General features: G+C 37.7%; 1 protein-coding gene across 3 annotated transcripts in view; it reads right to left on the minus strand.

The window, feature by feature from the left end:
- PCCA (propionyl-CoA carboxylase subunit alpha) overlaps positions 1 to 12,801 on the minus strand; it is a 352,118-nt gene that overhangs the window by 221,182 nt on the left and 118,135 nt on the right. For all 3 annotated transcript variants that reach the window (XM_022576840.3, XM_089899400.1, XM_089899401.1), the window contains exon 9: positions 3,709 to 3,787. In XM_022576840.3, coding sequence (XP_022432548.1) covers positions 3,709 to 3,787 — 79 coding nt within the window. The remainder of the gene's footprint in view (positions 1 to 3,708; positions 3,788 to 12,801) is intronic.

Raw genomic sequence — 12,801 nt, forward strand, 5'->3', positions numbered from 1 at the left:
ATCCATTGGTTAAAAGCAGCACAGTAAATCTCATTGCCAAGAAACTGAACAGTAATCCTACCATAAAAGAATATGTTACTAAGAGTAGCCCTGGAGAAATGACTGATAACAAATATGAGATCCTAAGAACAATAATGAAAAATAAGTGCTAAGGCTTTCAGTGGAATGGCTATATAAGTGCCATATAAAAGGGGAAAACACTGGTAAAAAAACATTAAGAGTTCACAAAATACACATCTCTTATAAAACCATTAAGTTGTGTTTAACATCTTTATTACCTCATTCTTTACTACCAATAGACTGTAGCAGATTGTCTTTTCCAAACATGGCCACAACAGCATCTCCCATTCCATATGCTCTTCTAAGAAACTTGCCACTCCTTCACAAGGAAGTGAAGTCTAATGCCCCTCCCCTTGAATTCAGGTAGAATTTGTGCTCACTTGTAATCAACAAAATATGGTGAAGGCAAGCTGTGGGCTTATGAGACTGGATCATAAAAAGTGATACAGCTTCCACTTGCATTTGAAACAAATACTCTTGGACCCCTGGGTCACTGTGTAAGAAGTCTAAAGTCACCATCCCGTGAGGAAGCCCAACCAAACCATGGAGACGTCCACTAACTCACAGGGGTTACAAATAAAGCACAAGAGATAGCTTCAACACCTGAACTTCAAAAGTCAAATAAGACGAATTATGTGGTAAAAATGGGGCTAAGTATGCCTCCTACCCTTATGCCTGCTTCAACCCACACACAACAACTAGCCAGCCCAACTTCAAACATTTCACATAGTTAACCAATGCTCTGCAAGTCTCCACTATCAAAAGGAACCACGCCAGGCAAAGAGTTCCAGAGAGAGGCTAAGAAGCAGACCATTCTTCAATTAAGCATCTCAGTTCTGAAGATAAACGCCCTCACTCTGACCTTAACTTCTTTGGCATTTCCTAAGAAATTTTCAAGTAAATTAGTGTTGCAGCATATCCATTTAATTCTTATAAATCAACACTAAGGCCAAAGAGAGAATAAGAGCAAAAAAATAAGGTAACTTAAACAGGGCCTGCAAGTCATCCTCAAGTACTCAAACTCTATATCCAATCACTCAGAAAATCCTGTTGCCTTTACTTTCAGAATTAAACTCTTTCTTACCACTTCCACCATTACACTGGTGAAAGCCACCATCACCATTATTTTGCGTGGATTATTTCAACCCAACGGGTTTCCCTGATTCCAGAGTTCATGATTCTGCCCCCTGTTAAGTCTACTGCCAAGAGAGCAACCAGTGATCCTTTTAAAACTCAAGTCGCAAAATCTTGACAACTGGTAAATCTGGATGATACATATATAGAAGTTCATTGTATTCTTCTACATCTTTGCACGTTTGAAAATTTTTATAATTCAAAACATGTAAATAATGTTAGGAGTTTGTTGAAGTTCCATGATTGTGACTTCCCTACGCAAACCTTCCAGTAGCCCCCCATCTCACTAAGAATGGCCTACAAGGTCCTACACAATCGGCTCCCCATTTCCTTCTACTCCTCCCCCTGCCCCCACCAGCTGGCCAGCGCTGGATCTCTCCAGACACGCTACTGCGTCACAGCCTCCACACTTGCTCTTCCCTTGCCTGGATCCTAATCCCCACACTCTTCCTCCTCACTCAAATGTGCCTTCTCAGCGAGGACAGCCCTGACAATCCTGCTTAGAATGGGAATTCCCTCCAACACTCCCCATGTCTCTTCCTTTCTTCCTTTACTTTTCTTATATTGTTTATCACCTTCCACAACAGGATATGATTTACTTCGATCTTGTTCATTGTTTGTCTCTTCCTACCAGAATGGGTTTCTGAACCTTGTTTATGTCGTGGATGCCTTTGGCAGTATCATGCAGTATAGGACCCTCTTGTCGAAATAAGGTTCAAAGTGATTTAAAATGTAGAAAAGAATATGCATAGGATTGCAAAAGAAACAAATTATACTGAAATATAGGTATCAAAATATTTTTTAAAAACAAATTTGGGATATCATGTACTTGGTTCTTTATTCGTTAATAAGCTCCAACAACAAGTCTCACAATCACTGTAACTTAGAGATACCTGCAACAATGTAATGTGATAATATAAGGGATCTCTTAAAGGGTGAAAAGTCCCACAGATACTACTACTATTGTAGCTTGTCTATACTGGAGGAAACACTAAATTCCAGTTAGAGGCTAGTGAAAGAAATATGTACTTTTTTTCCTTATCCAGGCGCACAAACGTCCCTGAACTTTACGGGTCTGTGAATTCAAAGGTTAAGAACTCCTGATCCAGTTATCTACTGGATATAGAGGAATAGAGAAAGAGAACTGCATAGAGGAGTGGATTATTTTGTCTGTTTCTGTTCATCGCTGTATTCCTGGAACCTTACTAAAACACTGCCTGTCACACAGGAGGCTCTCCGTATCAAATATCTCAATAACAAATATCACCAATCCATGCAATGAGTTTATTTATGCTGGGTAAGTGTAAAATGGGAGAGGAGAATCTGACGTTACCTCAGTCAGTATCTGGTATCAGTGCCACACTGAACATGAGACTGGGGCTGAAAGGTCTGTATTGGGCACATATTATCACCTCACCTCTAACACACAACCAAAGAAACAATGATGTCCTGAGACAACTGTCTTCTAGAGTTAAAACTATCTGTACAAGTCTGCAGTGTGGTGTCTTCCCCTCAGATTTTAAAGGGTAATATATTGCCTCTAGGAGATTTTTACCTTGCATGTTCACTTTAGAACCTAATTTCTGAAATAGATTTGTATTGGATGACTTTCACATCAACTACTCCAGATTTCTCTCTTTCAGAGATTTCAGGGAATAGGAAGAAAGGGAAAAGAAAGGGAGAAAACAGAACTAACCATTTGGAAGATCAAATTACTTTTGGGTAGAGAAAGGGCAGGAAAGGCAACATTAACGATAATAATTCAGTGATTTTTTAAATTCTCCTCCTTCAAAAAATGACATAAATCTCTCTTGCTGCCAAGCCTTGAAGTATGTAATACAAATCTGAATAGAGTCCCTTGAAACCTGCTTGTACTAGGCAGTTGTTCAAAAAAACTATTTTCTAATCCCCATGATGTTATCAATACATTAGGTTTTAAAATTTTTGTTTTAAAAGTTTCTTTTGATTTCTGAAACTACTACTAAGAAAGTGTTCTAAATTCATAAGAGTGCACTGCATATAAAGGACATACAATAATTTCAAATTCAAAAGGAAATATATTTCACACTATAAAGTTATAATAGTAGTTCACTGTTTTTATAGACAAGCAAAGGGAAGCAAATGCATACTAATAAACAGATAAAATTATGACTGCTTTCAAATATATATGGTTCAAATCTTTGATCACATTCAGAATTACATAGCCAAACGTTAGTAATTTTTGCCTAGAAGACAAAATCATGACTATAATTTTTAAAAATACACTGTAAAAAAAAAGATAATCCTGTATTAATGTTTAAGAAAGTAAAAACCTTTCGATAATAGGATAATCATCATCAAAATATAAATAAGAAACTTTTCTGCATAATTTCAATTTTTCCCATCTAGAAGAGTAAAAATTAGATGATTATTATAACTATTCCATTATGCTTTTGGTATCTGTTTACTTGTCAGTTTAATAAAACTCTAGTAACTGCAATTTTCATCAAAAGTATATTTTGGACAGAATCTCACCTGGTCTCTTCATCATCCCAAGCGATTCGCATGCCTTTCCCACCACCACCTGCTGAGGCCTTGATCATAACAGGGTAGCCTAACAGCAGGGAAGAATTAGACAGAAGTTCAGACTTTGATCATTTGGATGCATGAACATGACAACTGACCACATGTTCGATAACACAGAAGACAATAACTAATTCATTTAAAAGTTCCTTTCTTTAGAGTCAGGAAAATAATATCAGTGTAATGATCTTACATATATTTTTTAAATGAGTGTGATCATTTTAAAAGAAAAAGACTATTTGTATCAATAAATAAAACATTTTCCCCAATAATGAAATAAAAAGCTAAGAAAACATAATTTGAAAGTGGATTCCAAAAATGGAAATAGATACAGTATTAATTAACCAAGGATATAAGAAACAACTTTTATAGCATTAAGGAAACACACACGCATTCTTTTGATTCCCCAAAACTGCTGTTTGCATACATAACAAATTAAATTCCCTTTTTTTTCAAAAGTAATGGTTCACAGGTATTTGAGGTATTTTCATCTGAAAAATCACAGGGAACCCCTGCAGCTTTTATCTGCAAGAACTGACATGATGGCTTTGGGAAAAATCAAGCCATGGCTGGTATATTATGCCTGGAGCAGAAGATGCAGAGCTCGCTGATATCAGTAGAGAAGCTACGGCACTCAGTCAACAGGCAATGAAATATCTAGACTTCGGGAATATTATGAAAATACAAAGTCAGGCCCAAAACAAAGGACATTTCCAGCCAAAGTTTTATAAGAGAAAATTAATAAAATTGTTGTTGGTAAAGAGGATTGCGTATTTAGAGTAGTTATTATAAAGTAAAATTTCTGACAGCATGAGTCATCTACAATGATTTATCAAGAAAAGCTGTGAAGTCTCTTTGTTTAGAGGTTCTCCGACAATAAGGTGGAGATATTCATGTCTGAGACCACTTGTTTATGATCTTTTCTGAAGAAAGAAGAGGTCAGTGAGCCCTTAAAAGACTCTTCCTGACCTGTGATGCTCTAATAGCACTACACTCTAGCTATAGGATCTTCACGAAAAGGGAAGACAGGGCCAAATGTCACAGACCTTTGACCCCTAAACCACAAAACATCACTTAACTTCAACTTAGCTAAAATAGCACTTGCTTCCTAAGTGATTCATAAGTAATTAAATTTTTAAAATTCTGATGTTGGTTATGTTTATGTGAGATAGATTTATGTGGGACAGCATTTTAAAAGCAGTAAATACTAAGTGCAGTAAGAACAAGAAAGATGAACATAGTATTTTCACACTGGGAGCCTTATAATCTAGGAAGAAAGAGGGGAAGTACCCAAATAATTCTCTCAATGGGAATTCAGAGAAGAATCACAGGAAGGTAAGAGAAAAGGGATTAAGAAAAGCATATTATAGATAGGGCCATTTATATGAGGCTATGAAGGACGAGCAGGACATGAACGTGTTAGGCAGGAACAGCAGAAATGGAGGCGGGGTAAGCACAGGACAGGTTTAAGAAAGGACTGAAACAATTTGAAGCACACAGAGCATCTGTAGGATGGCAGAGGAAAAGAGAACTCAAAACATAAACTGGGAGCACATTACGCTACACAGTCTTGCATGCTACAGATCCTGCTTGAGAGTAATAAGAACGGTGTCTGTCTTGCTCAGTGCTGCAGCCTCACAATGAGTACCACATAAAGGAATTAGACTGAGATCAGTAAAGAAGAATTAGCTTGTTTTTGAGCAGTGAAGAAACAATATCCAAAAATTAGAAACCAGCATGCCTGAGAAATCCTTTTAAAAACAACTTAAGGTCTTTTTTATCCCCAAAAAACATGTCATCAATTCACCATCAAAAACTATTTATCCATGTGAACAGGAAACCACGAGAGGTATGATATCCACATCCCATATCTCTACTATTTTCAGTTCCCGCTGAGGATTAGGAAATTTGCAGTTATTCTGATTCCAGTATTAATCTCATCTTAGTCATTTATTCATCTATGGACCCTGGACTATATAGGGATTTGTAAGGTTCAAAATAAGATTGGGAAATTGTCCTTGGTAACAAGGAACTAGATGGCAAAACAAAACACATAAAATAATTTGTCAACAAGAAACTATTGTATGTTCAGAAAAGGTGAGAAATTGTCAGGCAACAGGCCGATATATAATAAGACAATTGCAATATGGTCTCTCCAAAGGAGGCAATGCAGTGTTAGACCTGTGAATACATATAACCCAGAAGAGAAGACTCCCTGACAAAAATTTAACAAGCCAAATATTAAACAACTGGTAGAGAGGGAGAAACTGGCAGAAGTTAGGGACATTACAGTCACAAACTTAATATAATTTTTGAGCTATAATTGAAAATAATATAATGGTAAGGTATTCTACTCAATTTCTTATGCCAAGTAAGTCATTAAATTTCAGACAGTACATATTTTTATGCTGTCACCATGCTATGGAGAAATGAGATCTAGCTATTTGGAAAGCAGGGAAAAGAATATTCCACACAGATGATATTAAATAATATCAAAAAGCCCAGTCCGTCATCCCTTCTTTCTTATTGTGCCTGTGGCTCTAATTAGGGTAAGCCATGGGGTGCCAGGAACTGGACGAAAAAGGAAAAAAAAAAAAGATTCAGTCAAAAGTTTACAATCCCGGAAAAAATCAGAAATGATCAAGTTGATGGCTATTGCTTCCTCTCTTTTCCCAGCCTGGGTATGAAATATCCACTAATGTTCTCTCACATTTTTTTTTTTAATCCACTGGAGTACTTACTCCTCTGTTCAACTTTTGTCTAGAACACATTTCTTTAATTTTATATTCTTCAGTTGACATATGTTTGAAACAGAACAACCTTCCTTATCATAACAAAACAAAATTCTCCAAGGTTTTTAAAAGGAGACGAATCTCCTGGTATGATAAGATGGCTTAAAAAACAAAAAAAAACCAAAAAACCCTCAGGTCCTAGTGCTGTTCACAGATATTTCCTCACCTTTACCATCCTCTCATTGAACGCCTACTCCCCACTACCTGACCTCCCCTCCCAGACCCAGAGATACATGCCCCACTCTTTCTAACACCCCAATTCCAACATGCACAAAGTCTCCATTCCTTATTTCCCTTCTGCATGATGCTTCCAAAAAGATATCTACTAAGTACTATGTGAGAAAAATGTTCAATTTTTTTTTTTTTTTTTTTTTTTTTAAACAGAAACTTAGGGCTTCCCTGGTGGTGCAGTGGTTGGGAGTCCGCCTGCTGATGCAGGGGACATGGGTTCGTGCCCCGGTCCGGGAGGATCCCGCATGCCGAGAAGCGGCTGGGCCTGTGAGCCATGGCCGCTGGGCCTGCGTGTCCGGAGCCTGTGCTCCGCAATGGGAGAGGCCACAGCGGTGAGAGGCCCGCGTACCACAAAAAAAAACAAAAACAAAAACAGAAACTTAGTACCAAAGTACTAAAAGGTTTCTATTCCTACTTTTCTGTACTCAACCTTCAAGGAAGGGCAGGTTTAACTGCAGGACAAGATAACTTCTCTGGTTTCCTTTCCTCCCAGCAATCAGTATGTCTTACTTTCTACCATAAGCAGCAATCCTCTTTCTAACTCTACCATCAAATTCTCATTCATCAACTCAAAAATATTCACTGAATAAATACTTTGTGCCAAACACAGATTTGGCTCCAGGGGATACAAAGATGAACAATTCAGAAAATTATCTGCTCTTGTGGCACTTACTATATTTGGTATCTAGTAGAGAGCTATATGTAAATATACATGCACCTAGGTGTTTGTGTGTGTGTGAAACACATTAAGTGGTGATAGTTGCTACAATAAAAACAACAGAGGGATGTGATTCAGAATGATTAATGTTACTTTTCCCTGAAACGGCTTCTCTGAGAAAACTGATATTTAAACTGAGACTTAAATTGACAAGCTAGAGCAAGTCCTCTGAAAAATCAATGATGGCAGAATATTCCTGACAGAAGGAACAAGTTGGAAAGGTTATATAGGAGAGGACATTGACCTAATGTAGTCCTAATTTTTTAAGATCACTTTGGCTGCTCTGCAAGGTATGAATTGAAAAAGGGCGAATAGGGCTTCCCTGGTGGCGCAGTGGTTGAGAGTCCGCCTGCCTACGCAGGGGACGCGGGTTTGTGCCCTGGTCTGGGAGGATCCCGCATGCCGCGGAGCGGCTGGGCCCGTGGGCCATGGCCGCTGGGCCTGCGCGTCCAGAGCCTGTGCTCCGCGGCGGGAGAGGCCGCAGCGGTGAGAGGCCCGCGTACTGCAAAAAAAAAAAAAAAAAGAAAGAAAGAAAGAAAAAGGGCGAAGATGCGAGAAAGGAGACTGATAAGGAAGCTTTGTGGTGGTCCAGCAGAGAGCGAGCTGTAACCTGGACTTGGCTGTAGATACAGAGAAAGAGAGAGAAAGATAGAGACTTGAAGGTTGTTTCAGAGGTAGAGTCAGCATGACGTGTTGATAGTTAGGATATGGATGACAGGGGAATAAAGGAAGCCTCTAGGAGCTTAGGTGCTTTCCCATTTAGTGACAGTTATGGATTCCAAGCCTAAAGAAACAATTTTTCTTGACCAACTAACAGCACCATGTTGAGCTATACAAGACACACACTACATAACCCCCCCCCCACCCAACCCCCTTCAAGCAAAACCTGCTCCTATACAGGGTGGCATAAACTGATAACTTAAAGGCTGATGAAATGACATCTTAATGATATAAAAATCATGAGTCATATAATAATCTTAGGTAGTTTTTTCACCTACAGTTTCCTGAATAAAAATTTCATAGACTATAATGACTGATGGAGAAGGAAAAGTAAAAAGAAGGAAAAAGTGAAATATTTCTTGGGAAATGTCCTAATTCCTAATTTGGTGGCACTAACCAGAAATCTCTCAAGGATCAAAAAGAAGTTGTGATTTTTTTTTTTTTGGTCTTCTTTTAAAAACAATTAGGGGACTTCCCTGGTGGCACAGTGGTTAAGAATCCGCCTGCCAGTGCAGGGGACACGGGTTTGAGACCTGGTCCGGGAGGATCCTACATGCCACGGAGCAACTAAGCCCGTGCGCCACAACTACTGAGCCTGCACTCTAGAGCCTGCGAGCCATAACTACTGAGCCTGAATGCCACAACTACTGAAGCCCGCGCGCCTAGAGCCCGTGCTCCACAACAAGAGAAGCCACCGCAATGAGAAGCCCGCGCAGCGCAATGAAGAGTAGCCCCCGCTCGCCGCAACTGGAGAAGAGCCCGCGCACAGCAACAAAGACCCAGCGCAGCCAAAAATAATTAATTAAAAAAAAAAAAACAATTAGGAAACACTTATACAAGGTCTTTATTTCCCTAAAGAAAAGGTTCAAAGCAAAAGGAAATGAAAGTTGTTTCAGAGAGTAAAACAGTCCTCTAGATGGGCAGAACAGGCTCTGATAATGGAACGTCAGAAGAGAAAACCAAAAAATCAGGGGGGAAAAAGCCTAAGACAGACAGGAAGGAAATCCCCGATGAAAATTATAAATACAAGTATTATGCATTATATTAATATTTGTTATATTCCTTTACTCTCCTTTAATGTAAAACAGTTCACTTACCTTTTTGGGTTGGGGGAGGGGAATTTTTGAAAAATCCAAGGTGGTTTTTGTATAGAGTGGTCCACAATTTGAATTTACCTGATTGTTTTCTCATTATTAGAGTCAGAATTTTTTAAAAAATTTAATGCTCTACAGCTGATGCTATACCCTCAGTCTTAAATTACACAAGAAAGCAAAGGAAAAAAAAAAGTCCATTTGTCCTTTTCCTCATAAAATTAGGTTTGATTACTTGATAAGATGGTGTCCATTAAATTTACTCATGAAATAACATTTTCCATTTGCAATTAACAAATGATCTGTAGACTGGAAACTTGGAAACTGTGAATATCCTATACTCAATATTTCAACCAATAGTAATAATAAACATTAATGATTCTTGCTTTAACTAATTTCTACATTGTTTGAAGTAAAATGAGTTTAAAAAATGAAGATACAGTTTTTTTGCCTTCCTCAGTATTGCTTCTCCAGTAGCTAAAAGAGTGCCTGAAGAATAACATGAAAAATAATAATCACTAAGTAAATGTACTAATTAATTTCAGTAGTTGCAAATCATTTATTTTTACTGATGTGAAATATTTCACGGTATAAGCATACTGAAGCATTATTCATTCTACTGTGAGTGAACATTCAGATCTATACACACAGTGCTCCCATGAATATTTTTGTAGGCGTTGCTTGGAATACTGGGCAAGAGGTTCCTGGAGCATATGTCTAGGAGTACAACCGCTGGATGGTATGCAACTCTTATGAAGTCTTTATTTTTAACAAGTCCAATTTCTCCAATTTTATCTCCATTATCACTGTACTTAATACAAACTACCAAATCTCTTCATAGGACTCCTGTAGTAGCCTCCTAACAGAGCCCCCTACCAGTACAATTGGTCCCATCAAACTACAAAGAGGTCAGCAAAATTACTTTAATAAATATATATATATATATATATATATATATATATATATAAAATAAATATAGGATCACCTCTCTCTCCTGCCTAAAACGCTAAGGGTTTACATGGATGAATAAGCCATACATGTAAGAACCACAGATGTATAATGAAATAGAAATTATGAACTCACAGATAGGAAGTATAGAAGGTAAAGAGAGATAGCCTAACATATACTTGCTGAATCAGAATACCACAAAAAAGGTATGTTAGACTTGCCCTAAGAAAGCTTTAAAAAAAAGTCTAAAAGGTATCAATCTGATCATCAATTAACTTATCTATCAAACAAAATAAACTTGAACATCTTTTAAATAGAAATAAGAAAATCCAAATACAATATTTAACATTCACAATGTCTACAATCCAATAAAAAATTAAGAGATATGTTTGGAGGCAAAATGTGATCCACACAGAAGGAAAACAGTCAACAGAAACAAACCCAGAAATGAAGAACCTTAAAACAGCTATTACAATCCTATTACAAATTACAGTCATTACAAACACTGTAAGCATGGGAACGGAGTTAAAGGAAAAAGATCATGATGAGGAGAGAAACTGAAAATATTTAGAAATTAAAAATGGAATTTCCAGGTTTAAAAATAAAATGACTGAAAAGAAAAATGCAACAGTGTACAGAAAGAATTATACCATGACCAAATGGGATTTATGCCAGGTATGCAAGGCTAGTTCCACGTTCAAAAACCAGTTAATCTCCCTCATCAATAGGTTAAAGAAGAAAAACTATATGACCATATCAGCAGATGCAGAAAAGGCATTTCACAAAATCCAACAGTCATTGAGTTCAGCAAGCTAGGAATAGAAGGAAACTTCTTAGACTTCATAAAGAACATCTACAAAATACCTACAGCTAACCTCATACTTAATGGTGAGAATCTAGATGCTTTCTCCCTAAGATCAGGAACAAGGTAAGGATGTCCTTTCTTACCACTCCTATTCAGTATCTTACTACAGGACCTACCTTATGCAATAAGACAAGAAAAAGGTAAACAAATTGGGAAGAAAGAAATACAACTTCATTAGCAGGAAATAAAACTGTCTATGAAGAAAATCTCAAAGAATCAACAACAACCGCCACCAAAACAAATCTTCTAAAACTATTGTGATTATAGCCAAGTTGCAGGACACAAGGTTAACGTACAAAAGTTGACTGCATTCCCAAATACCAGCAATTAAAACTTGAAGTTAAAAACACCATACCGGGCTTCCCTGGTGGCACAGTGGTTGGGAGTCCGCCTGCTGATACAGGGGACGTGGGTTCATGCCCCGGTCCGGGAGGATCCTGCGTGCCACGGAGCGGCTGGGCCCGTGAGCCGTGGCCGCTGGGCCTGCGCGTCCGGAGCCCGTGCTCCGCAGCGGGAGAGGCCGCGGCAGTGAGAGGCCCGCGTACCGCAAAAAAAAATAATACAAAATAAAAATAAAAACACCATACCATTTACATTAGCCCCCTCCAAAATAAAATACTTAGGCATAAATCTAACAAAATATGTACAGTATCTATACGTGGAAAACTACAAAATGCTGATAAATGAAATTAAGGAAGACCTAAATAAATGGAGAAAGATTCCACGTGCATGGATAGGAAGACTCAATATTGTTGAGATACCAATTCTCCCCAAACTGATCTATAGATTCAATGCAATCCCAACCAAAATCCCAGCATGTTATTTTGTGTATATCAACAAAAAGACTTTAACATTTATATAGAAAAGCAAGAGACCCATAATGGCCAACACAATATTAAAAGAGGGTAACAAACATGAAAGACTGACATTACCCAACTTCAAGACTTACTATAAAGCTAAGTAATAAAATCACCATGATATTGGTAAAAGAACAGACAAATCAATCAGTGGAATAGCATAAAAAGCCTGGAAATAAACCCACACAAATACAGTCAACTGATCCTTGACAGGAAAGCAAAAGCAGCTCAATGGAGAAAGGACAGTCTCTTCAACAAACGGTACTAGAACAACTGGACATTCATAGGCAAAAAAATGAATCTAGACACAGTCCTCATACATTTCACAAAAGTTAACTCAAAGCGGATTGTAGACCCAACTATACAATGCTAAACAATAAAATGTCTAGAAAATAAATAAGAGAAAATCTAGGTGACCTTTGGTTTGGCGATAAGTTTTTACAAACAACACCAAAAGTACAATCCATGAAAGAAAAACATTGATAAATTGGACTTTATTAAAATTAAACACTTCTGCTCTGCAAAAACACTCTTAAGAGAATGCAGACCCAAGTCACAGCCTAAGAGAAATTATCTGTAAAACATATCTGATAGAGAATTTATATCTAAAATATACAGAGCTCTTAAAACTCAAATAAGCCTATGAAAAGATCTTCAACATCCTATGTCATCAGGGAAATCCAAATTGAAACAACAATGAGATACTACTACACACCTATTAGAATGGCTAATATCCAAAATACTGACAACACCAAATGCTATCAAAGATGCAGAGCAACAGGAAGCTTACTCTCGGATGGTGGGAATGAAAAGTGATCCTACC

The sequence above is a fragment of the Delphinapterus leucas genome, chromosome 18 (assembly GCF_059928025.1).
Source record: "Delphinapterus leucas isolate spDelLeu-1000000601 "Yukka" chromosome 18, BTC_Dleu_Yukka2, whole genome shotgun sequence".
In the NCBI taxonomy this organism is placed as follows: Eukaryota; Metazoa; Chordata; class Mammalia; order Artiodactyla; family Monodontidae; genus Delphinapterus; species Delphinapterus leucas.